Genomic DNA, 26,953 nt, shown 5'->3' on the forward strand with positions numbered 1-26,953 from the left:
CAAACGTAGTGAATAAAATATTGAGTATACCTTGGCACCTATTTGTTGCTCGCACCCAAGATTGGACTGCCAAAGGAACCCTAAATGTTTACCCTGGAAACAAAGTTCATAGAGGAGCCCAGCATACATGCTAGGGTCGGTTGGTTAGCGCTATCTGTCAAAAGATGTTTTGACCCAAAAGAAATCAACATTGTTTGATTGGTGTTCAACTGGAACTAGAGGTCATCCAGCAGCCTACTTCTTCAATGCATGGCACCATGTTGTGGAAGGACTCCACTGTCTTTTTCACTCTTACATAAATCTGCATATACATTTCCTGAAAATGGACATTAAAGGCTGGATGTATATATTAAAAAGAAGAGGAGACCGAGAGTATCTCTGTGGGACTCCACAGTCAAGTTGGATTACATTAGATCGACTGCCACGTCTCTTTATGCAAGGATAGCATACTCTGATGATTTGCTACCGTTTTGCCCACTGCCTTTATGTGGATTGCTTTGAGTGACAATAGGCATTTCTCTGTCCAGCATCTAAACTGAAACTCAAACCTATCCAACCACCAGTCCGTGGTCAAAGTGTACATGAGAAAAGTAGTGGAACTGTGTTTCATTCTGCGTCACCCCTTTGCCGCCCATCAGCTGTGTTACATGCAGACACTACTCGCCCCACCACCTGTAAGCGATTTCAATCCGGCACACACCCAAGTCAAAGCCCAGCATGTAGTGCACAACTGAAATCCTTATTTATTTTTGTCTAAAAGTTCAATATTCTGAACGATATACCACACCTATCACACCCTTCACCTGGAAACCCCCCACCGCCTGGTCACACTGAACCAGGAATCAGGCTGGTTTGCAAAGGTGAATATTTATGTATTTAAAATGTAATCACAATATGTTTTAATAGGTAAACAACAATCACCAATGGAGTGACAAAACACTGAATAATATCTTTAATACACAAGGAGTAATGAGCAAAACAAATGCAGCACAGACAATAATACTTTTGTGTTGGTTTCAAATCAGATAGCACTATGGTTAGAGGTTCCCCCCCCGCCACGCCCCTCGACCCTCAATAAGCAATGTAAAGAGATGGGAGGAGAGAGCAGGTATTCAGGAATGGCACAAATCAAACAGAATATCAGTCCCACTTTCCCCCCAGCAAACACAGGAGAAAAACAGAATTGACTTTTCAGCCGTCAGACTGGCTTTCAAATTACCTTTAGAATGGACTAGGCAAAAACGCCAAATATGGTCAAAATTACTGACATTTTTATAAATTCCTATGGGAGCTGCTTTGAATAGGTGCAAACAATCACAAGCAATGATTTGGTCAGCATAAAACAATTGAAATCTTAAGGTCCAAGTCGGAAGCAGTTACAAGCTATTTTACACGCGTAAACCTTTCAGATTTTTAAAATTGCGGCAAACTTTTCATTGCGCTGTGGGATGTTCTGACCCACTAGTCTCTGCCCTACAACATCACTGTGTGCTGCTTTCATCAGAAACAACAGAATGGCCGCCAAAAAGCCAGATGCGCTAAAAATCTCTGAAGTGCGCAGGGAAACCGCAAAAATAGGCTGCCAATCCATTTTGCCTATGTCGGTGGTAAAGCAGGAGACCACACTGCCAAAACCTGTCATTGGGCTGCCCATAGAGGGAAATTGAATTACCGGAAAAGGCAGTGCTGCGTTGCCAGGAAAACCCAGAAATGCTTTAAAATACATTTTTCCTTGGCTGTTGAAATTCCAAAATCATGTTCCCCAAACAGTAGAGAAGATCCAACATCCTTGTGGGGTGTTCACCATCACCTTATCTAAGGAATCCCCATAAGCACAATGTCCGGAAAAGCACATTTCATCACAAAAATATCCCCATTCAAAAAGGTGCTTGCCTGGAAAAATGTCAGAATATGGGCACAGTACCGCCGCTCGCCTGTGTCAGAGCTGTCATTTACTGATACTGTTAGTTTAAACTTGTACATTAAGATCAAATTGTGGAAAAGAGGAGACTTGCCATCAAAAGCAATATAGGTTGCTACAATTAAGTCTGTTTTAAAAAGACTGTAATTAGAGATCTGTGTGTATAATTGTTGAAAATGTAAGCTTTAGTTTAGCAAAAGACAATTTTAAACAAAATGTTTTCAAGTGAACTGAGGCCACACAGGACTTCAAAGGCACATTCCACAGTTTTCCCCAAACAAAGCTGCCCAGGAAATCTCAGTTGGATGCTAATTAAAAAAGGAGATTTTGCTCTGCTTCTCTGGGAAGAGACAATAGGCTTCCTGGACTGAAAGGGAATGCAAATTCAGGTGTCAACAGAAGCCAACAGAAAACTGTGCAAAATTTGTAAAAATCTGTAAATTAGAAGTTCATATGAAAATTCTGCTCACAGTTTGAAACTACTCTGAACTCTTTGCGATGTTCAGAGACAGCGCTACCGAAATATGGATGTTGTAGCAATTGTGATAATGCTAGAAATATGAAAGTTCACAGGATTATGCCCAGATGTCATGCGCATGTATGGAGAAAAATGTGGACAGATCTGACAGTGGGTAACCAACCAAAAGCACGAAAAACTGTCAATTTTGAACCAAAGCTCTCACTGAGTTGGGACTCGGACGGATATGTGCTCTGCTAAATCTGTGATGTGAATATGTATTATTAGCGAGTTGGTGATATTGTAAATATGATTTATGTGAAAAATAGATTTACTGTACTGAAACAAAGGGGAGGTACTCCCTGGATTGTAAAATGCCACATCATCATGAAACCATGTGTTCCTTCTCAAATCAGGAGAGAGGACAGACCCTGACCAATAGGATTCCTAGAGGCTGTGGCTAGTATAATTTTGCCTACCCACCCCTTAGGGAAATACATAAATAGGGACAGTCTAGGACCTAGAGAGACACACAGATTCACCCATCAACTGATTTACTAGCGAAGCGCTCTGCAGGAGGATCCCAGATCCAAGACTCCAGAACTCTGAAAGCAGAAGGCCCAATTCAAAAGCTGAACCCTTCTCAGTTGGCCTTTAAAATCTTGAAACCTGATTTTAACCCCAGACTTCCAAGAGGAACCCCACAAAAAGAACAGTCGGGCATGCTGTTTCTGCTTTCTTGCCAATAACTCTTGCTAGAACCCAGAGATCCAAACCAGTAGAGCAGAGCTGTAACCTCATAGCTGCAACCCAGAACCAACCCGGCAGATCCAGACCAGAGGCCGTGCAGTGTCCCCAGTGCCATGCTACGTGCAGAACGAAGCGCCTGAATCCTGTCCGGTGGGCTAGAAGAATTCCAGTCCAAAACCTTTGACCAGATCTTTGACGGGCCTATTTCAAACCATAGTTGTGAGTATCTAGCATAGAATTGTCCATAGCCAATATCTTATCCAAAAGTAATCCTATCCAACCCATCCTATCATATCCAGAACTGCACTGTAGAATCTATTTTGTTTTCCTGAATCTTTCCCTCATCCATATAGTCCTTTGATAATAGAAGTGATAATATCATCTTTGCGCTAATATATTTGCTGAAGAAAGACAAGTGTCTCAGCGGGCAAAAGTCAGAACTGAGGCGCCGCTGATCTGGTGGCTGTCCGGTTGGGTATCTTGTATCTTCGTAGCCTCCCTAGTATAAAGAAATCCTGTTTGTAATTCAAAAGCGCATCTTTCCTTTGAAAATCTTGACTCTTTCTGAAAAAAAACTACCTCTACTAAAACCTTCATAACTTCTGAACCGTACATTCTAGAAACAAAATTTAAGTGTCAAATTGAAGCTAACATCCTCAGCTTTCAAACAAACCGACATTCCAGCTCCTTTTAGTTTTTCTGTAATCGCGTTTCTCATGTGCTGAAAAGTTTGCCACAGATTTTTTGTTTGGCTAAATTTCATCACGTGTAAAACAGCTACTCTTTGCATCCGACCTCAGAATTCAGTTTTCTATCTGCTAGTTATTCAATCATCATTGCTAGTGTTTACCTGAAACTCTATAAAGCGGCTCCCACTGGTTTTGAATCCAATTTCGAGAATTAAATCAATGTTTCAGTGTTTTTCCCATTCATTCAAAACCACATTCAAAAGCATTTGACCTGTTTAAAATCATTCCTGTTTCTCTCTATGCTTGCTGGGGGAATTGGGATTGAAACTGCATTTGTTGAGTGTGTTTATTCCTGAAACCTGTGTTCTCTCCTTCAATCTCTATATTGCATATTGGGGGGATTAGTAGTGTGCAGGGGGAAAGAGTGACATTGCATTTGACTGAACCCACACAACGTTTTATTCTGTGCTGCATGATTTTCTTATCCATTCTCCTTCTGATTAAAGAGATTGTTGATTGTAACATCACCCATTGGTGATTATTGTATAAATGTTAAATAGTGTGATATATATATTGTTCAAATCCATAAAATCTTTTAACTTTGCAAAACAACCTGCTTCTTGGTTCAGTGAGACCAGTGGGATTCAAAGAGATGGGCATGATATAAGGGTACAACATTCAGAAATAAAAGAACTTATAGACACAAATATATAATTAAGGGTTCCAGCTGTGCATCACACACTAGGCATTGACTTAGGTGGAGTGCCAGGTTGAAATCACTTACAGCGCGATAGTCGCGATAACTGGAGAATCGCACTGATTAGGGTTCTATGGATAGCTATGGATGTTGGGTACAAGTAGGAGTTGAGATTTCATTTCTATCACAAAAACTGAGGGAGTTATAGAGGTTTTAGTAAAGAAAGTTTTTGTAAAATAGGCGCGAGAATGGAAAACAGGAATACACTTTTGAAAATGACAAATGAAATGGGTTTGCTTACACTAGAGGATGACTATGAAGAAGCGAATACCACACAGGAAGATTAGTCACTGGATCAGGGTAACCCACCTGATAAGGAAACTCGACTTCTTCAGATGAGAAAAGGGTCAGCGCAAAGATAGTTCTAACAATACTGGTCTGAAGGAAAGATAGGATGGGTTGGAAATAGCGATACGACTATGCAAAGTATATATGCTATGGGCCACAGTTCTTCCTATTCATACTCGCAGGATACGTTTTTTAATGGGACTGTCAGCTCTGGTCAGGATTGGGTCTGGTTTAGGAAGGACAGCACATCAGGTACGGGACTGGATCCTCTAGGACGGTCGCCGAATTGGCACAGGATCTGCTCTCCTAGTCAGTGGGTATTTGGATCAGCTGGATGGCAAGTTCCTCAGGCAAGCCTAGTGGTGGCAAGCCAGAGAATTTCGGGATACTGGTTCAAAAGGCCTTCTCACACCACACAGCACTTTACTGAGTGGAGAGAATAAATTTGAGGATTTGGGGCCTTGCTGAAATCAATAGTCTCTTTTGCTGGCAAGAGATTTGGCATCTGGATCTGGAAGAATATTTAAAGCTGGATGTAGAAAGCTGGATCAGAGTGCTTCACCGGAATCAGGAAAATGGCTGGATATGTGTTGTCGGCTGTCTCTATTTATGCCTAAAAATGAAATCACAAAGGGGGTGTGTGGGCCAGCTTAGCTAAGCTTGCCCCTGTGAGCTGGGATTGGACCAAACTTCATCTCCGCCTTGCAATTTGAGTGATTGGATCAAGGCTGGGTGATGTCACGTTTTATGATTTGCTTTACAATCCGCTGAGACCTCCCTTTAGCCACTGGTCTCAAAATCTGATTTTATATTAAATGTACATTTCTACCTTGGTCACCTTTATACAAATCACACACAAAGATGCCATATGTTACATAGCAGCTATTCCTCAAAACCCTGCAGTGGTGGGATCGTGTCTCCCCTTTCTACAGAATTTTGCCCTTTTCGCTATGGACACAATTTCCACTTTTTCTGCAAATTTCCACAAGTGCTCGTGTTTAACATAGGGATATGCGTGTCCATTTCCACAATTCTAACAGTAATACATTTTGCATAAAACCACATATCTTGCCATTCCTGTCCAGAACATGTCACACAGTTCTGCCGCATCTTCACACGTGCAGCCAGAAAATAAATTAACAACTCTGTCCTTTTTATATTTTTCACCATTTTGAATAGCAAGTTATGAGTCTTTTAAAATGTGTTCTTTGTTCATGTTTAGCAACAGATGGTCGCTTGGCTCAGCCTCTTTTTGTCTCCCTGCAGTCCAGGGCATCCCCCTCCTTGCTTGTTCCTTCCAGAGGCCATTTACGACCCCTTTAACACTTCGTTTCCTGGGCTGCAGCTTTGTCATTGTTCCTTTGCCTTTTGTAGACAAGATTCTGTTCTAAACTGCAATTAACACTTCCCCATGAGTTTCTCCTTCTGGGAGAAAAACCTGCTTTTCCAGTTCTGGCAGCTTCAGCCAAGCTAATTAACTTTTAAACTTAGCAAAAACCCACATTTGTTGCATCACATACAAATACATTTCTTTCTTGGCCTTAAAATCTGTGGAATCAAAAACACAACTAAAATCGGTATTCCTTTTTGGCAACAATCCTGTTTGTTTGCTATTTCAGCAGACATTTGAGTTTTAGGTCATTTTAAAGCTTCCTCAGTACTCCTCCGACAGCTGTCATTCAGGCAGCCCCAGGTACTGCACCCAGATTTTGGCATAGAGGCTGTCAGTTTTCAAACTTTGTGTGTTTCACCATGTTTCATTTGATACATGGATTTTAGCACCAGGCAAGATTGTGAATGTTAAAAAGTGTTGTGTTATAGGCATTCTGGAGTTTTCGGCAACAAAGCCAATGCCATTTGTAGGCACATTTTTGGGTTTCACTTGCAAAGTGCTGCTTTTCTCTCTGCACTTTGTTTGCTGGTCATGGAGCCCACTGGCACATTTCTGCAGGGTGTGCTCTATTCTACTGCGCGTGCACCATGGGTGGCTGGTTGTGCATCCTTCTTTTTGTGTGCTGATGCACATGGTTTTTGTAGGTTTCTGGCACCCACAAAGGTTTTGCCGCCATTGTTGCCGTTTCTTTCCCCATAACTGGCAGGGTGATGCCGCATAGCATAGCGGAGTGGGTCAATACATCCCACACACCCAAACAAAAATCCCATACCTGGGCCCTGCCTTTCCTCCACTCCACCCCTAACAGTTATTTCACGTCTCAAGAAAACAGTGAAATAAAATTCATTTAAATGACCACAATCCGTGTCAGCGATTGTCCCCACAGCATGCACATTTGTGTACCCTCCGCTTTGCACTCACCCACTGTTCACACCTCTTGAGGAACATGACCAGTATTCAAGCCACACACACTCCTCTCATTACCTACTCAGATCCCTTTGTCTGCAGTAATTCATGTGTAATAGCAGAAGACAGAGGAACATCACTTTCCAGCTGGCAATGGGCATTATGTCCCAAGCATTCTATACACATAGACCAACGCAACACACCTCCTGCAAGACAGTGCAGTGATGTGTGCCACTGGATTATTACCGACAGGTCCCTGGTTCGAATATCCAGCAGGGGAGATGTATTAACAAAATGATGTGCTTGTCCGGCAACAGTGCTCTGTGTGACTTAAAGTAAGAGAACCATAGCATTCTCTGAAAAGTAAGGGGCAGTTGTACCCTTTAGTTCCCCCCAGGTCGACCTCCGCTGCCAGTATCTGGTCAGATCCTGCCTGATGATGTATGTCAAGGTTGTTATGTTGTCTGTTCTGATCAGGACTGATCTCCCTTCGCTCTTTTCCTGAAACCATTGAAGGACACTGAAGACTGCTGCCATCTTTTTTCCAATTGGACAGCCCATGCTGTCCTGACCGCTCCCTTTTTTCTTGATGATTCTCCTGCTCCAGAATGGCCCACTACCCGAGATCACTGGTGTTGGTAGTATGAATGATCTCTGATGACAAGACTAGCAAGTAGTTCTTCTCCAAGGTTTATTGACCAGCCAATGCTGTACTGCTTCTTCCATTTGTTTGGATATGGGAAACATTAACTCTAACTCATGAGAAGCTGGGGTGCAATGTTGATGTCACTATGCTATTATTGCTCTTATGTGTAGCCTTGCCCAATGGACCACAAAGACAAAGCCTGCCATGGGTCCCAGAAAGTCAAACAGATGCAGATTTAAACTTGAGTGTGATGTGTATGAGATGTTGGAACCTCTCTCCATCTTCTGGGAGAGCAGCACCTTGCCCCAATCTGTACAGAATCTGTACGGAAATGAGACAGTGTATATTAAACACCTGTATGGGCTCTAGCTGTGACTTGCTCCAGTTTACAGCAGTACTGATGTAGGCTGATTGCACATGCTCCTTCGGTCGGTCTGCTGATGCTGCTTTGATTATCCAATCATCTAAATAGGCAAATTCCTGAATCCAGTAGTGATGTAATGCTGCCACCTCCAGGCCCTAGTTTTTGTTGAAGATCCACAGGGCTGATTTCTATCGAACCAGAAGGGCTCTGAATTGGTAATGTTTCTTCTCCACTGCAAATGTGAGGATTTTCCGCTGGTCTTCTTGAAAGAGCCTATGGCAGTATGTGTCATGTGGATCTAGCAAAGTCTCGACTTCCCCTTTATTGATCAGAGGAATTATTTTGTTTTTGCAGTGTGGCCCCTTCTGTAAATTACTTTCTTGATATAGAGTCGGGCCCTGCAGATTCAACACTAGAATAAACTTTACGGATACCAAGAAGATAATCTAGTAGGTTCCTTTCCCTTCCCAACCTTCTAAGACTGAGACTTCTACTCCCTTCTTCTCTTCCAATTCCTCTATCCCAAGCAAGAGCCCTTTTATCTTGGCCCTGTTCTTCGGAATGGGAGTGCGAATGGGGCCTGATGGTACAGGATTTTCATGGAATTGGACTCTGTATCCATTGAGCAGTCTTAATACCCAATTGTCAGAAGTCACCCGACCCTATGTACTTGTAAAACTTGAAGGGGGAGATGCATCCAGGTATTGAGTGTCGAGATTAGTTCTGCTGCTGAGGAGATTGAAAATGACAGTTATTTCCTCTTGTATCTTTACCTTTCCTGGCTCTTAGATAAGGGGGTCCACCGGAAATCTACTGTTTCCTTTGGTCCATAGTCTTTGACCAATGCCCTGGGTGGCGCCTTCTTCTCAGTTTGTCATTCTGAAAGGCTTTGGATATACCTTGGAAGAGAAGGTGCACAAAGAACTTGGCTCCTTCGGAAGGCATTTTCATCATCTGTGATGACGTGGGTGTGGCGCCTTCCCAACACTTGATGCCCTCTTTGCCATTGCTGATGACCTGACACAATTGTATGCCAAATCTGGCAAGAACTTCCTCTGCTGGCGCATTCCTGCCAGCACTGATGAAATCTGATCCCTCATCTTTGGCTTTCTTTCAGAACTGGAAGTCATTCAGCACAGTTTGTGCTTTGTAGGAGGCTCGTGTACCTAACCTCAAGATTAGGTATGCTGCTGCCCCCACTCTTCCATCCACAGTCTCTTATTGTTGCTTTCTCCGTAGCCATTGAAGGTATTCCTGTTATATGTGGTAAAATCTCATCTACCGCAATAGGATGTGGCATTGATATTTCCTCACCCCTTAGTGGGTACACTTGAGCAATAAAGCAGGGCATTCAAATGTGTTCAGGTTTCTGCCACTCTCTGATTTCATTTAATGACTGACAGCCCTTTTCTGAGAGTTTGCTCATTTGAGGGCTTCAATGCTTCTATGTCCTTAAACTCCATGCTTCTCAAAACATTTTCCCTCAGCTCTGCAACACTTTCCCGGTATAGGAATGTACCCTCTTTCTGGCTTGAATCACTCTGAAATTGAGTCATTCTTGTATGCTGAGGAGGTGGACGAGGACGAAGGTGGTTTTCTTCCATTTTTTCTGTTTCTATGCCCTGTCATTTTTCTCTCTGGATAAGACGATTCTGCCGTAAGTGTGCATAGTATGTATAGCTGTGTTTCCCAGAGCAACCCTCAGTCTACTAGGAAACAATGGTACCCTAACATTCCCCTTATGTCTTTTATACCAGAAGCTGCCAGGAACTGTGTGCCTGCTCAAACCATCTAATTATCTTATCCAAAGCAAGAGGGCTGCCCGCTCTGGCGCTCCCTGGAAGCGGAGTGCATGCCGATCATAATTTAGCGGTCATCTGCTGCACCCCCATCCTAGCGGGAACTCAGCCCGAGCATGTGTCAGCCTCTGCAAAGACAGAGTGCTCCCATTCTGCAGTGCTCTGCCTGTGAAATCCAAGCATTGAAAATAAGGGATTACCTTTTCTGCCTCCTTCCCCGGCAACCCTTACCTACTGCCGAACCTGGAGTCGTTCTCAAACTTAAGGTTTTGGCACCATGATGGTTTTGCCCCACAGGCCAACATAGACTGTGTTCAACTCCATACTTTCTCCGGCCCTTCGAGAAATAGTAAACTGGGGGAATAATACAATGGTTCTTCTGGTGTCCCTCAGTAAGGAGAGAAGGAAGGACTTCAGCCCCACTGTATGCACCAATATTGCCTGTCCAGAGTACCTCCCTAGGAAAGTACTGTGATGAAGAAGAGGGATGTGTGGGTGATAGCCACTTAACAGAGTTGCAATTTCCTGCTTATCACTCACTCACTTACCAATCCTTAAATGACCGGTGTTAAGCATCCTATATCATCAGATGGCTACAGACGTTTCACAGTACCCAAGGATATTTCTTTTTACTAAACGTTTATCTCGGGAATACAAAACATACCCATACAAACAGGATGGACAAGATAATTACAAATCAAAAAATAAAACACAAACCCCATTAAAACATTACAAAAGTACAAAATGAATTCTTCAAGCAGATTTCAATAAGAAAGTCCTCACAGATGATAATGCATTCTTTAAAAAAAGCCCAGGCCACACAAACTGAATCTGCCCATAATGGGTAGTACAGAGCAGGCTCATAGCAGCAGAATCCATGTCCCTGCAAAATTGGTTTCAGCATGCGTTCTCTAATCGCGGAAGAAGGTGGACTAAATAAAATAGAGTGTGCCCGATCTTCCCTGGGCGCGTCACAAAAGATACATGTTGGCTTCTCATTAACATTGGGCCGGCCGCCGCCGGCACGGCTCTCAAATGGATACAATGAAATCGTGCCCTTGTAATGACAATGTGCTGCAAAGGTTTCTAGTCCCTCTGAAGACCTGTGGCTGTAACAATCATGTACTTCCTGGGATAGTGCTCTGCTGCTTGAACTAAAAAAAAAGCAGCTTTGATGTATGCATGCAGCTCCATTGTCTTTTTATTAGAATAGCTGTGGAACTGTAAATGCATAACTTTGTATTGTTCAGATTTGCAAGGTCAGAGCAAGGCCTGACGGGCATTCATTTGGTCGGAATGTATATACTTATAACTGTCCACACATAGCATTGCTTAGTATGGCTGCATCCTTTTGCAGTACAGAGCCCCTTAGATGCCAGCTAGGTGTGCACTATATAAAACCCAATACATGCACACATGTGACTGTCCTTTACACGCATTATTCATTATGCATTGCCATGTTTTTTTTGGTTGCATGCCACTCAGATAAAATACAAGTGTTGCACTTCTTATGCTAAAGTGCAAGCAACTTCTGCTGGTTACACACAGACAGTTTTTTTCCTGACAGATCCGAATCAAACATTGTTGTGGGCCAACAAATGATGCATTTGTATTGCACTAGATGACCGTTAAAAAATGACCCAAACCTGACGGACACTTTTTGTTTTTAATTTGGAAAGATGGATGGAAGGAAAGCATGCATTACACAGGCAGTTGTTTGGTAAGCCACGGAGCTGTTATATGGGCACGATTTGTGCCCAAAAACACAAATTCGATCATGGCTTCATTATAAAATAAATGAACACAGAACAACTAATCTCCTGAGTTACTGCGTGGTTTCACGCGGTATACTAATGCTTCTATGGTGACGCCATCACGTTTCCCAGGGCGTGTCAACGTTATGGAACTTGTATTGTGATATGGTTGTCCCTGGCGCACCTGCACCACATCTGATTACGCAACCCGTCTCTCTAAATGTTATTACTTTAACAATAATTTTAATAATGTTGGGAAATAAGTCTAGGCAAGGTGCCTTCAAAACAACGGGGAATACATTCTGGGATGCTTTGGCCGTTAACATTTAATAACAAATGAGCTTGTGGGTGTGAATTTCTGGCACAACTGCATGAAAGTTACAATATGGCCTCATGTTGTGTTTGAAATGTCGGCCTTTTCCTTTTGAAGTGATTTGCATGACGTGTAATTTGTTTGCCATTGCCCCCTAACGTATGTGACAACGAGTCCCCCGCTACTTACTGTACGTTTGACGCACGTGGAATGTGGCCACTAACTGCGCTAACTCTTCTGCATTTGCCTTTTAACAGTCGCGGACGAGGCTAATCTCAGTACAATGGATGACCAGAGTGAAGGTAAGACTGACAGTACTGCTGTTGCCATAGAAACCCTGGCCAAGGCTGCTTACTGCTCTGCCAATCAAGTTGCATGCAAACATGAATAACCCAGCACTTGCATGGCTGGCCGCCCGTGTGATCTGCTCGCATTGGACGGGAATAGGAAGCGTCTCTCTGGTGTAGCTGGGTAGAGAAGTGCGTTAGACGCCTGGGAACACGTATGCTCCCGAGTTCTGCACAGAGAAAATCGTGACTGTTCTAGAATCCTTGTTTGTGGGTGATCAAAGTTCATGGAGCTTTTTCTATCCACGTGTGTTTCGTTCACGTGAATGCTCTAGTTTCAGCAGTGCACATTGCTGTTGTGTACAACGCAGAGCACAATCAAATACACGAGTACATCTACTATTTTCAAAGTGGGGAATGATTGTGTCCCCGTTAGGCCAGCAGAGAGACTGTGTCCTATTCAAGGGGGAACCAATGCAAGCAAGCAGCGTATGTGGGGTCGCATGATAGGCTGCACTCGCTTACATCCTTGGATTGCATGTCTTGAGTGAGCCGGGTTGGTTGCCTGCACATCACCATTCCCAAACCCAATCTCCATAAAGACGCCAACTGCCTACTCGCTAGTTCCCTGCATTAAAGAACACAAACATGAAATGACATGAGTTCCAAATCCACCTACTACAGTCCCTTCATCTCTGCTTGTTTGTGTAAAATACTTGTGCGTTCTTTTGCAGATACAATCTCATAATGCATAACAGTACACTACATACGTGCCAGAGTAGCTGCACGCAGGAAGCATAGTCTCAATGGGGTAGGACAGTTTTTCGAGAACCAGGCGTTATCTGTTTAACCAGTGCTGGCTTTTAAGCGCACATCACTTTGCATTCTCACGCTTGTAGTGCAACACATACAGGGACGCATTTACCCAAAATGCCAGGGGTAGCGGAAGCGACATTACATGACCCTTGACCTCTGATGACCTCACGGGAAGTGATGTCATTTGACCCCAGCCCCGAAAGTGACATCACAGGAAGCGATGGAACACAACCGGTTACCCCTTGACTAAACAAGTGACATCACATATCGCTCTTTCTAAGTACACTATTAAAAATATGTTTACAATATTACTGTAACGTGATATACATTTCATACAAGAATGGATCACCATATGTATCGGCAGAAAAAGAAAAGAAAAAAAACATACCATAACTGAAACTTGCGAAAAGCAAAATATATAGTCCAAAATGGATGCTTATTCTACTCTAAATGCTTTTTGGAGGATGTTGTCTGCATTGTGAATTTGAGGTGTTTACGAACAGACTAATCAGTGACTCTCACCCCCTGAAGTATTCTTGAAATTAACCTTTAATGAGTCTAGCAATTATTGTATGGAATTCGTGAAAGACAAATAGCTCAAATAGCCACATGGCATTGGCCACAGTCCAGGTGGCTCAATTTGTAAAAATAAAAAATAAAGATTTTTTTAGGGGTAGCAATGGAGACCTCAGGGGTCGCAATTGCAACCCCTAAATGATGTCCCTGAACACATATAAAGGGAAAATAACACTACAGGTACATTACAGGAATTAAAATTTGCATGGGCTGTGATGCAAGAAAAAATCACTTGCAGGATCTGCATTAAAAGAAACTGTGGGAGTCGCATAAGGTGAGAAAAGAGGTCGGTAGTTAATCAGCATTGCCAGGTTGATTGGCATGCGGCCTTTCCTTCTCAGAAGTTACTTTCCATACAGATTGCTACTGTGTAGCCAAGCGGAAAACATGCTCTCCTGCCATCCAAGGAGCTGGGTGCTAAGGGGCTGCTACTGCCTTGCTGTGACCAGTTTCTGATGACGCACCCTCTGGCGTTGGGTCTTGTGCTCGTTCACACTCCATATGCTAATTAGCGTCTGTTATGTTGTACTAGGCTCCGCCGAGGCCTGGGCCCGGAGTCAATCAAGGGTCCCACACACACACAACACACAGAGCCATTGGTAGTGATTAACTGGCACACAGTCGGCCGTGTGCGCCTTTTATTAACTTGGTGACATGTATCCCACGTGCCACCACACACATGACTTTTTGGCATGAGCCCAGGGGTGGAGGGTTAAGTAAACATCCAATGCCAAGGGTAAATGTTCAAACAACAACAAGATATAACATTTGATGTAAGTTTGAGTACCTGCATGGAAAATATTTGCAGTATTTAAAACGATATCCACATTAATATCAGACATGTAGTTACACTTTTATTGGTCCTTGCCTTTGGGGCAAGCCGGTAAAGCCGCACCCGGGGATGCCTGGGGCCACATCGGCTGTAGTTCATATGGGAATGGTGGGGGGGAGGGGTCTGTTGTTGGTCCTACTCGTGCTCCTTTAGTAGGGGCGGCAGCAGGCCAGGGACTGTCACAGGGTCCACTTTAAGCACCCGAAAAGATGCAGGACAGCAGTTTCCAGTCCCTCCATTCCCCATCGCTCTCAATCAAACTTCTTTCTCTTGGCCTAGTGGTGTGGGGCGATATTTCAGTGTCTTCCCCCAGGCATGAGTTTATTCACGTAGTGTGGTGGAGACACCATTTTGTGGAGGGTAGTAGAGTCTTACTTACCCGCGTATAAGCCCAGCCACACGAGCACCCTCTTCGTGGAGGGCCGCGGTTGGGTCAGGGCTGGTATGATGGTTGGCCAGCCAGCAGGGTGTATGGCCTTGGTGGTCTCCCCACACAGGAGTGTCTCCCCCAGGCAGGAACTTGCAGCAGGTGGTTGCACGGGGGCCACGCCATGTCTAGGCTCTCCCCAGTCAGGGTTGTCTCCCCCAGGCAGGAGGTTGTACTAGCCATGGACTTTGTGGTCATCCAGGGGGGCTGTGATGGTGCGTTCTTATGCATCTGCCCATGAGCAGGGGGGGTGATGGTGGCAGGGTGGGACAGGCCTCTTCTTCTGCTGCTGAGGCCGAATGGCGATAGCAGCGTGCTGTTATGCACCAGGGTGCGTTCCCAGGGGAAGAGGGGGGCCAGCACTCCTTCCTTGATCTTCCTCTCGCTCTCTCCTAGCTCCGCAGTGGCAGCTAGTCCACCGCGCCAGATGCGTGCTGGTAAGTCACGGCCATGTTGGGGGCTGTAGGCAGTGACCGGTGCCCCATTCATCCCCTCCCCCAGGTGGGCTATTCCTACTCGGTCCCGCTGCGGCACCGACTGTGCCTCCTTCCCTCTCTGTCAGGTGCACAGCATGCTGAAGTGGCAGCACGTCCCTTTGTCCCTTGGGCGGGAGCACTCCATCAACTTATGGCGGCGGAGTGTGTCGCGCCTCCTGTTCTCTCCCCCAGGTGGGGTTGTTCCATTACCGCGCCTATGGTCCTGGCCACCTCGGCAGCGTGTCAGGGCCGTGCCACCATTGCTCTTCTCCTTGCTCCAGCCAGTATGCCGGTCGGGAGCTCAAAGGGCAGCGGTTATCCCTTCACTGCAGTGTTTGGCTCCCTCATGCTGGAGGCCGATATCTACTTTTTTAAAAGCGGCAGCGGAGGGGTCCACGTGCTATGCAGCCAGCAAGCTCCCCCCCCCAGCAAGGAGTACCAGGATGCCTCGCTCGAACTCCCCTAGCAGGAGCGAGCTTTGCCATGCCCCAGCAGCGTGGCAAGAGCCCCTCTTCTCTGGATCAGCAGGGGCTGTATTCTGCCATCCCCGTTGCCAGTTGTTTTGTTGTCACAGGCTCTGCCAAGGCCAGGCCCTGCAGTCAATGAAGAGGTCCACACGCACAACTATTTAGTGATTAACTGGTGCACGGATGGCCGTGCCCGCCTTTTATTAACTTGGTGACATGTGTCACCTTACACGAGACTTTGCCATGAGCCGAGGAGGGGAGGGGGTTTAAGTCACAACAGCGTCCCTGCTTATATTTGTAGGTCTTGGGTCGTGCTATCGTAGCAGACCAATAATGTGCTGTAAAATTGAAATCATCACACCCGGTGCAGAATTAGCTATTCCATATTTTGTATTTGTTCAGTTCACGAACACACTGAGCATATTAATTGAACCTCCTGTTTGCTAACGTCTCCTTCCACTTTGGTTCCAATCAGCAGCTTATCTACTGCACCTGGATGGGACTGTGAATGCTGGCTTGCCCACACCCAGATAGAATTCTAAACATGGGCCCGCGCCGCATCCAGATAGTTGCGGGGGTCAACTGGTGCCACACTGGGACAGAACTGCAAATGCCAACATGCCAAAGGTCAGGTAACCCACTAACCAATATAAGCTCAAACTCTGCATACTAATCTCACTCAAAAAACTCACACAACCATCTCTCGCACAACAAGCCGCACGTACTTCACAACACTTCAACAACACATAAACCGGACCAACAGCACATGCGGCCTGTCACCGATCCAATACCCGCACCAAAGCTCAGCATCTGGTGTATACCGAGTTGAAGCTGCCAACAGAACACCACTCCTCTCACTATCCTACTCCCGCTTCACCTTACTAACCCACCCCACCCAACCTTATCATTTAGAGATCCGCCAGAGCGCCTGGGGACCAATTCCGTTGGTGACGGTGCGCGGTACATATACCTTTAACATTTAAGGCTTAGTTTTCGCTGTTGGACATCCAACTTTGCCCTTGCAGTTCCACAGGCTTCCACTTGGTGTCCCTGTAAGAGCACTGTTTGCATGCATTTCCCCCACATTCCCAATTGCTTGTTGAGCAACTTGATCAGGCAAAGGAAATCTTGTCGCCCTTTGACACAAAAGTGTCACCGGCCCTGCAAAAAAATTAGCGAGGCAGCTTTGCTATGTGTAGCCCAAAGAGAAAATGGCAGTGTTTTATAAAAAAAAAAAATAGCATACACGCTGTCCATGTTTATTAGCGACTCTCCTGTAGATCACAGGATTGCCGTCGCTGGCCCCACCGCTCCTTCCGATTGGGGTTTAGGCAAAACAAAGTCTAGTTTGGACGCTGTGGATTGTGCCAGACATTCAGTAAACTAAGCCCTTGGAGATACCAGGCAGCGTTATTGCTGAAATCGGTATATAGCATCGCTTCCACTGACAATACATTTCTTTATTGAAAGATTAGATTCTGCAAAATGGTTTCTGGAGAATAATTTTTACAGGCAATTAAAATAATGGACTGGCTGCAACGATGGGCTTTTATGATTTATTAGCGCCTGCTACGAATCACCTTTGGAATGCTATTTTAATTAGCCAAGAGCTTGTGTAATATCGTTGTTCCACATCTCCAATTAGAAAGGCCTCTCCCTTTGAAACGTGCGCGCCGTGCCTTGCCTTTAGCGTGTCTCCTGCAAGACTGCTGGGACACAAGTCACAAAGAAGCGAGGCCTAGTCCCTAAACATTAAAATGTTCACCTTTTTCCCCGAGTTAAGCCTTTTCACAACATAATGGGCATCATTACAAGTATGGCGGCATGGGAAAGGCGGTGTAATGCAGTGGTAACTGTGTCATTACCGCACCGCCGTTCTACAACTTTGGTGGTGAGGCGTAGGAAAAACCTATTGCAAAATGTTGAAGGTAATTCCGCCAAAAAACGGCCAAATCGGTAATTCCACCGAAATCCCCATAAGAGTCCTGTGGACTGCATAAATAGGAAATAACTCCACAATACCAACACTTGTAATCCGGTGGTAATTCTGCCAGACCAAGTGGCGATAATGGTAATTCCGTTTGGTGGCATTCTGGCAGATTTACCGCCAGTATAGCGCCAGACTTGAAACAATGCTCAATGTCTGTTGTCCAGTGGACAAAGTGCACAAAAGAGTAGTGGAACTATGCACGCCCCCCTCGACCATCCCTCGGTCTCCGTGCACTCTATCCACTCAATCACCTTGTGTCCTCCACTCCACCCCAACATTGTCTTTTATAACTCGGGATTGAAAGAAACACATTAAGAAAGTGCATTTTATGATGACTGTTACTAGGTCACTGTTCCGTGCAACATGCAGCTTTGTGTGTATCCCTGCCCTTTCTTATCACCCACCATTCACACCTCATGCCCAGACCCATTAGACCTCCCCATTATCTACACGCAGAGCTGTGCCTTAGCGATCTAATGTTCATTATGTCTAAGTGCAGAAGACTAACACTTCCTAACTTTGAACCATGTGTGCAATGATGTGTGGGGCTTGGAAATGGACTTTGTTGAGAGCAGACTTTCGAAATAAACTGAAGCAAAGGTGCCTCAGCGAGCTATGACACAATCCCTTACCTGCAGGACACAGGTGTGAATCACCTTAAGGGTGGGGGGCGGGTAAGTGCCCTTCTCCCACCCACCGTTCAGGAGTGGTGTGCCGAATGGGAAAAAAGTAGGGGAATGATGGCTGCTTTTTCCGAATAGCAAAGGAACATCATGCCCTTTAGTACCTGTCCACTGCTGTTGTCTTTCTCTTGGCTGGTATTATATAGTGGTCTTCAGACTTGTAGTCAAGCAAAAATCAGACCCTCAAACTAATAGTAATTTCACAATCGTGAAAAATACAGTGCAATCTGACCTTTATTTTTTAAACTGTGAAAACGGCCATTTTTGCAAAAAATACTTGTGAAAACGTCTTGTAAAAAATAAAAAAAGACACAATGGGCAGGTTTTGGAAACCTTTTGGGCTTAAAGGATGAGATGTGCTATCTCTTCACTTGTGCCAACATAGGAGAAGCCCAATACACAAAGGGCATTTGAATGCATGCATTTTACATGTACCCGTTCAGATGTCCTTTGTTTTTGTTTTTTTACCCCTTTATGCATTTGCACAAATCAGAGAGTGTTCCTGTGCATTTGGAAGTGCATCCTGAATTCACAAATGACATGAGCTTTTTAATGCGCGGAAAACTAAGGCAGCCCCCCTGTGCCTTTTTGGAATCGGTGCAGTGGGGTGTGCATTGCATGATAGGGTCTTTCCTGACCCTGTAATGCAATTTTTGTTAAGAATGACAGCAAACGTATGAAGTGCTTCTGTCTCAATTGCATTTCTACCGCTCAAACAGAAATAGAAATGTTTTGTTTTGAAATCACATTTTCCAGGGGCAAGCCTTTAAAGGTCCTGCAACAGTAAAATGTGCTCCCAGCACCAGCAGGGGTGCTGGGAGTGTGTAGAATATTAGTGACCTGAGAACGCTCACTACACTAATGTATTCTAGGAGGCTGGCCAGTGCTTCATTTGTGCTAGAGCTCAGACCCCCCACAAATCTGCAGGGTTTCCTTTGAGATTAGGGTGACATGCTCATTTCCAAAAATAGGGCATCTAAAAACAGCGTGTCCTGTGCCCCATTTTTTGAGATGCTGACCCAGAATTTGCCTTAATAAAGAATTTTAAAAAATAGTCTCAATATGAGGGGGGGAAAGGAGAAAGTGGAGGGTGCAGCAGGCCAGACCACCTGGGATTAAAGGATGAGCACACAGTTCCACTCTGAGTGAGGGGGAAGCAGATTTCAGTAGCTGCTGCAAATGTGAGATTGGAGGGCTGAAAGCCAGAGGACTTTACGAGCTGTGGAAAAGTCTCAAGAAAGCCAGGCAAAAGAACTGCACTTGCAACAAGCAGCTGATAACCCGAGCTGGAAGTCGTCCTTCTGGGAAACCTTGACGAGAATCCTGCTTCCTGCCTTGTGAATGATTGAATTGGAGAGGTTCGATAAAGCTATGAGTAAAGGAAACTTGAACTCTGACACGCGAACAATATTAAAACACAGCTAGTGAGTTAACAAAAGAGAAGAACAAAGGCCCAGTTGTTTTTGCTTGAAAGTAACTGTATCAAGACAAGGTTGTGCGTAGTATGACAACCGCGAGTAAAGAAAGATCAACGCTTTAAAGAGACAGTGTGATGCAATGTACACAGAGTGGTTCTGCTGTTGGATACAGCGCAGTCAAACATCTCTGTAGTAACATGCCTGACTATTCAAAGTCCTGAGGCAAAAGGGATTGTTAATAGAACATAACGTGGATTGACGCTTGCACCTGATCGAGGGGAGCTTGTGTGAACTGTGAAAAAGGTATTGAAGGCCTGAGCCTGACCGAGGGAGGCTGATGTGAAAGATAAGAGGTCTCAGACCGACTGAGGGACACCAGTAATATTATGGGTGGCTCGAGCCCGACAGAGAGAAGCCCATAATCTTGCAACTACAAGTACCAGCAAGCATTGAGACAAAGTGAAGGTAACGGTTGTCGAAGTGGTCAGGCATAGTCAGAAGCCAAACATGTGCCGTCTCGAAAGTCTTCAACCAAGAAAGCTTGGGGAAGTGTATCCCTGAGACCTTTATGAAAGATTGTGACTATTAAGGGTTTTGCTTCAAGATGAAGAAGTCTGTTTGTGGAAAACATTTGCAACCTTTGTTTTTGGAAAGTCCAAACTAACATTTTATTTATGAAAGAAGCCTGAACATTCTGTTGACTCGCCCCAGTAAGCCAGAGTGTGCCTCAATGGGAAGAACTGTGCTGCCTAAGTCCCTTTGCCCCCAATCCCATTATCCCAAGGTGAAATTGTGGGGAAGGGGATTCATCATTGCTTCAAACCCCTTGCCACCCTGATCCTTTTGTTGTGAACACTATCCTTTTCTTTTTGTGTACGTTTCCTTTGCACCTTGTTAAGGATTTCAATCAGGCAATACACCCGGGTCTCAGCCTAGTATGAAATGCACCAATGAAATGCTTATGTATGTGTCTGTAGGTTCAATATTCTGAGTGATATACCACTCATATCACACCCCTTCTGAAAATACCCCTAGGTCACAATGGACCAGGAATCGGGCTGGTTGGTAAAGGTAATATTTATTTTATTTATTTAAAATTCAAGTCAAACATAGGTTTTAATATATATGGGGCAGCAATCACCAATGTGGTGACAATACAAATCAGAAAGTAGGTAAGGCTGTTGAATTCACTTACAGCAATACAGAAGATAAAACACAAGGGAAAAAACTGTTTTGGTTTGTAGAAAAGATCGCGCTTAAGTCTGCAAATTTCTCAACGCACAAAGAAGCAGTTCTACACATATGTAAGTAAGCAGCAGGTACTCAGTGATATAGAACCGTGTACAGGGTTTGAATGCAATCTTCCCTCCCCAAACAAGAGAGAAAAACGTTTTTGGAAATTTACTCTTTTAAAATGACATTTGAAAAATGGCTTAGAAAAACAATGAAAAGTGTGCACAAATCCTTACATTGATATACATTCCTATGGGAACAACACTGTAAAGATCCTAAGAAACATACGCTATAATATGAGCAACAGTACACACTTGAAATCAGAATGGAAGTTAAGAAATCCTTTGAATTGGAAATCAGATGTGTAAAACGTTTGCAAAAATGCAAAATACCGCCTAATTTTCCATATGCGATTTTTAAGAAAAACGGGTAGACACTTTGGGGTTATGAGGTAGGGATGTAGCTAAAGGTCTATGGTTTCATTCAGAGTTGAAATTAAGTCTCTAGCTATAAAATTGAGGAAGTTATGCAAGTTTGAATGAGAGGTGTTTTTAGAACAGAGAAAAACAGAAAATCGGTTTTAAAATGACAGGTTGAATTTACTTAAATTAGATTAATGGTTAAGTAAAAGAAGAATGCCACCCGTGAATCTCCACAGTTACGCACAGCCACTTGTAAGCCTTCACGTGGCAGATACTAAGTTTCCTTTATGGGAATTACTTTATTTAATCCAAATCAATAATGGCTTATGTTCAAGAAAAACAAAAATGAGAGACAGTAATGGCGCGAACACTAAGAATCACAAACAGAGTTGCAAAAATGGTTCTGACAAGATTATGGCTTAAGTTAGAGAGGATGATTGAGAGATGGGGATGGGACAAGTAAGACAAGATATGCTAGGGGTTACTATGATTCCTATTGATACTTACAGTCCTCTTTAAATTAAGATTGAACCGTCAAGGGTTCTGGTCATCACGGATCAGGTCTATAGACAGCAGGGCAGTTCTGGTGGAATTGGATCAGCTGGGCGGTTCTGGTCAATTGGACTTGCACCTCAGACTGGATTGGGTTGGCCTTCCAGTTGCTGGACACTGTAGATTAGTGGAATGGCGAGTTTCAGCAGGGAAGCATTAATGGTAGCAAGCCAGACTGGATCAGAATTATTTCCCTTTGGTTTGGGATGGTTTCAGGATTTGGGCCTAGCTGAAAGAGTTCAGCAAATGCTGAGGCCTTGGCTTGGTCAAGATGACGAATTCAGGAACAAGATGAAGAAGTCGGGAATAGAGCGTCACACAGAAATCAGGATGGAGTCAGGAATCGGTGTGTTTCTGTGTCTTGAGGTTCCCTTATTTATCCTTCCAAGTGGCCTCACTAAGTTCATGGTAGGGGCAGACTTGCAACCCACACCCACAAGGTTCCTCGCACTGTGTAAACATTGTCTTGCTGGAGTGCCGTCCCATGTAGAGGGTGTTCACCTAGTAAATGTTCTCTATTTCCGTATTGGCCCCCACCATGTTTCTACAGCTACACATGTATCCTGACTTGGCAAAACAATGCTGCACCACAATGTTAGACATGCGCATTGGTGCAGGAGCCAGCGTAATGTGCAAGCACAACTACATTTCAGCATAGGCAAAATCTCTGTGAGCAGATTGACTAACTACGACCTTACTCCCGTCACCTCCCATGATCCAGTCACTACAGTCAATATATACCATCTTGGCCTAAAGAGTTTTATGTTCATTAGTACCCTGGAATATGGCTATCGGGATGCTCTGATTGCGGGCTCTATTGTATGGTACAAGCCCTGGGTTGCTGGCCAGCACCCTCTTCCTTGCTCCGCCTTCCCTTCCCTTTCCCACCCTCAACTCCTAGCACCCTGTAGATCCTATGTTACCGGCAGTGGTCGGGCTGCACCAAAGGACTATACCACCATTAGCACCCGTGTAGATCCTACACGGTTGCTAATGGCGTTTATTTATTTATTTTTTTAAATAACCTTGTGGTGCGACGCTCTGTATTTCCGGAGGTCCATTTCCTAGTTGATGACGTCGCGGTCATCAACATATAAAACAGACCTCTGGTACTACAGAGCGTTGCTGCGCCTCACCGCAAGGTACATTTTTTTTATTTAAAAAAATTAAAAAACACCATTACCACCCGCATAGGCTATACATGGGGGTGCTAATGGCAATATAACAGTTTAGGTGGGCCCACTCCAGCCGGTAACGGCCCATGTTCAGGGGCCCTTAACTTGGGTGGTGGGCCGTTACTAGCTGTGTCAGCCCGGCCCTTTCGGTTATATAGCCCTGTTATATCGGTTTTAAAAAAAAGGGTAGAGCAGTAACTTCCTAACTATAGATGTTGCGTATTGCGAGTTAGACTGAGAATTAATGCATTCCATAGGGGGTTTGTTTGGTTGTTTAAACCCAGCAGTGCCCACCTAATGGGTCAGCGCTCCAAGATGGCCTCGAAGACGCAGGATGATTTGTGCTCTGTGTATTTTATTTTTTATAATCACTTGAAAATATTCAGAAATGAATTCCTGACATGCCTCAATTCCCCAATTGATTAAGTACATTTTTATGATTCCCGAAACATATTTAAATTCAAGCTAGTTGTAGAAATTGAGGCCGCAGCCTACTGTTGGGCTTAATTACACTGACAGAAAAGTAAAGTAAGCCGCACTCCTCCTGTAGATTCTGGAATGGGTTTGTAATTATTTTTCTTTCGGTTTGGTTTATTTGAGTTGTCTAATCTGTGCGATGTTTACAGTTCAGTCCAAAGGTGAGCGCGCATTCGGTGGCAATTGAGCGCATCTCGTTTATCTCGTCCAGGGTCGGCGCTTGGTTGCCGCTGCCGAGCGCTCCTGGCTGCAATGCAAAAGACTTCTTTAACGGCGCTATTAATCACTGCTCCGATTCCACCTGAACCCGCGCGCGCGCAGAAAGAAAGCGCGCACTTCCAATTAGAAATGCCAGTTTGAAATGGGTGAACATTCTCTATCCTACCCGCTTCTAAGGTACCTTTAAATACATTTTTTCCCCCTTTGACCGCTTTAAATTTAACATGGACTAACGCCGGAAACATTATAGGCACGTTATCAACCCTGGCGCCTTGTGATTACTATCTGCGATGAAACCTTAATGTGGTACAGGCCGTGCTGGAAAGCCGGGCTTGCGTTGTGTTTGAGTGGAGGTGGTTTGGGAACCAGAGAATTCTTGAGTAGAGCCGGCCATGGAAGACTCAGGGGTGGCCTTCGGAGTCTTTTCCCAACATGCCACAAACGGTTCCATGTCTCCCTCAGACGTTTATAGCGTTGAAACAGATACTTTAAAACATTATTGAATTCTGCTTTCGTGCTTCTGCAAGCTTGGACTGAGTAGGTTCACAACTTCATTTCCTGACCTGGCATTACATAAACTATTAATCTTCTCTTGGTGTTTTTGACTCTTGGCCTGATTCTCCTTTCTCTCCGTCTTTCTTGTACTTGGATGGAGAGTACGTTTCCCAGCACGCGCTACAACCTTTTTTAGACTTTGGCCGAGTGCTCACATTCACATTCACGGTCATTTTCAGACTTTGTCTGCTTTCCAGCATGCTTCACCCATTTCAAATTCTCACTGTTGTTGGTTCGTTGGGGACCTTTGGCCGAGTACTGGACTTCCTTCCCAGTGTGCCCCACATTGATTCAAGTCTATTCCAGACCTCCAGGAGCATTTCTACGGGCCTTCACTGCCCTGGGGCTGCCTCTGCACCTCTTCTCCAGCCGGCCTTTTCTTTACGTTACACCGCTATCTGGCTTCCAGAACCTTCGGCATTCCAACAGTGCTCTTCCCACTTCTGCTTCATCTACGCTGTTGGGTGGCAGACCTACTCTCTGCATTGGAATCTCTTGCAGAAACCACATTCCTCCTCCCCAGTGTTGCTGCTGTCATCTGAGCCACAGGTTTGTGGCCGTGGTTGCAAGTTCTGTTTCGGCTCACCATCAGGGCCGCTTCATCCTCCTATGCTCTTCTCCACCTCAACGCATCCTTCTCACTCTTGAACTCCATCAACTAGAGATTAGAACACCTTGGCCTTGTTGCTGGCAATTCTGTGCTTGTCCCCTCTCCTCCTCCTTGCCAGTGACTTTCTGCCTCGACCTTTAGCCTCTCCTCATTGTGTTCCTTCTGCTATTATACTCTCGAAAGTTCCTAAGATCCAATGCTGCTGTAAAACGATCATGTAGCAGCGTTGCTTCTTTATGGACAACACTGAGGAACGGTGATGCTTCATAGCAATCGCAGTCTGAGGACCACGGGACGTGTTGCTGCTGCAAGGCAAGTTTAGCTTTTTATTGCCTCCCGCATGGCAAGAATGATGCACCATTGCTGTTGTCGACTCACTATCCCATCTAAAGTAATCTTGGGGAACATGGACTATCATTTTAATTTGATGTGAATTTTATGTAACTTAATTTTTTTAATTCACCTGCGTGTCCAAGAAATAAAATGTTGTATACATTTGGCGTAATTGCACTGTTGAAAGAGATAACTAAACACTAATGCGAATTATTCAGTTCTGTTAATAGGAATTTAATGCAGTCAAGTTTAAAGGGTGTGAAAATAACATAGTGAAGGGTAGTGGGTGGGAATGTAATGTAGTGAAAGGGAGTGGTTGAGAATGTAATGTGAAAGGGAGTGGGTGGGAATGTAGTGAAGGGAATTGGGTGGGGATGTAATATGCTAAGGGTTTGTGCTTGGGAGCGAATGCAACAGTGAGGGTAGTGGGTGGGAATGTAATGTAGTGAAAGGGAGTGGTTGAGAATGTAATGTGAAAGGGAGTGGGTGGGAATGTAGTGACGGGAGTTGGGTGGGATGTAATATGCTAAGGGTTTGTGCTTGGGAGCGAATGCAACAGTGAGGGTAGTGGGTGGGAATGTACTGCAGTGAAGGGGAATGTGTGGCAATGTAATGTAGAGAAGGGGAGTGTGTGGGAATCTAACATGGTGAAGGATAATGGGTGGCAGGGAGCACAGTGTGGTGAGGGCTACTGGGTGAGAATGTAACAGGGTGAAGGGTAGTGGTTGGGAATGTAATATAGGGAAGGGTTACCATTCGTTCTTACTCAGAAATGTTGCAATCCCTGCTGTGGCGGGCCGGTCACCTTAACAATGCAGACCACCCACGCTCAGCATGAATTCTTTCTGCAGTCCAGTCTTGGCGTTTCAGATCTCTGGGAACATAAGGTCACAGCTCAATGCTTCTCCTTTGGGAACAGGAAGACGTATGTAAATACATCTTGTTCCCACTGGAAAGTGTTGGGCCCCAGGGAACTGGTGCTGACCCATTTCCTTCCTTTCAGTCACTGTTCCTAGAACTATTGCGCAGTCTTTCCAGGCATGAAATACGGGCCGTTTAGCGGCAGCTAGAATGAGTCAGTTGTGAACTGCTACAGTTTGCAGTGACCATGGACCTGGCGCCGGGACGGCCTAGCAGCTGCCCAGCTCAAGGCTTCCTGTGTTTTTTAGAACTCTGCCAAAGAGCCTCTTTGCTGCATTTTATAGAATTTTAATTTAACCAGGTGAGAAAAATGAGTAGCAAAAATATACATTCTAACGATTGATCACCAATATATGGGGAGGGACACTCGTTGTAGAGTATGTTTGAAATCAATGTCTGTGATGCATTGAAAACCCCACCAAGACCCGCGCTGGCCTTTCTCTTCGC

The 26,953-nt window shown here is 44.7% G+C and overlaps 1 protein-coding gene across 8 annotated transcripts in view; it reads left to right on the forward strand.

Moving 5' to 3' along the window:
- Positions 1 to 26,953, forward strand: part of PARD3 (par-3 family cell polarity regulator) — a 2,149,932-nt gene that overhangs the window by 1,436,027 nt on the left and 686,952 nt on the right. For 6 of the 8 annotated variants that reach the window (XM_069648049.1, XM_069648048.1, XM_069648046.1 and 3 more), the window contains exon 18: positions 12,295 to 12,339. The exons of the other annotated variants lie outside the window; for them this stretch is intronic. In XM_069648049.1, the coding sequence (XP_069504150.1) occupies positions 12,295 to 12,339 (45 nt within the window). The remainder of the gene's footprint in view (positions 1 to 12,294; positions 12,340 to 26,953) is intronic. 8 annotated transcript variants of the gene reach the window in all.

This window comes from Ambystoma mexicanum, chromosome 2q, assembly GCF_040938575.1.
Source record: "Ambystoma mexicanum isolate Mex_15411 chromosome 2q, UKY_AmexF1_1, whole genome shotgun sequence".
Taxonomy (NCBI): Eukaryota; Metazoa; Chordata; class Amphibia; order Caudata; family Ambystomatidae; genus Ambystoma; species Ambystoma mexicanum.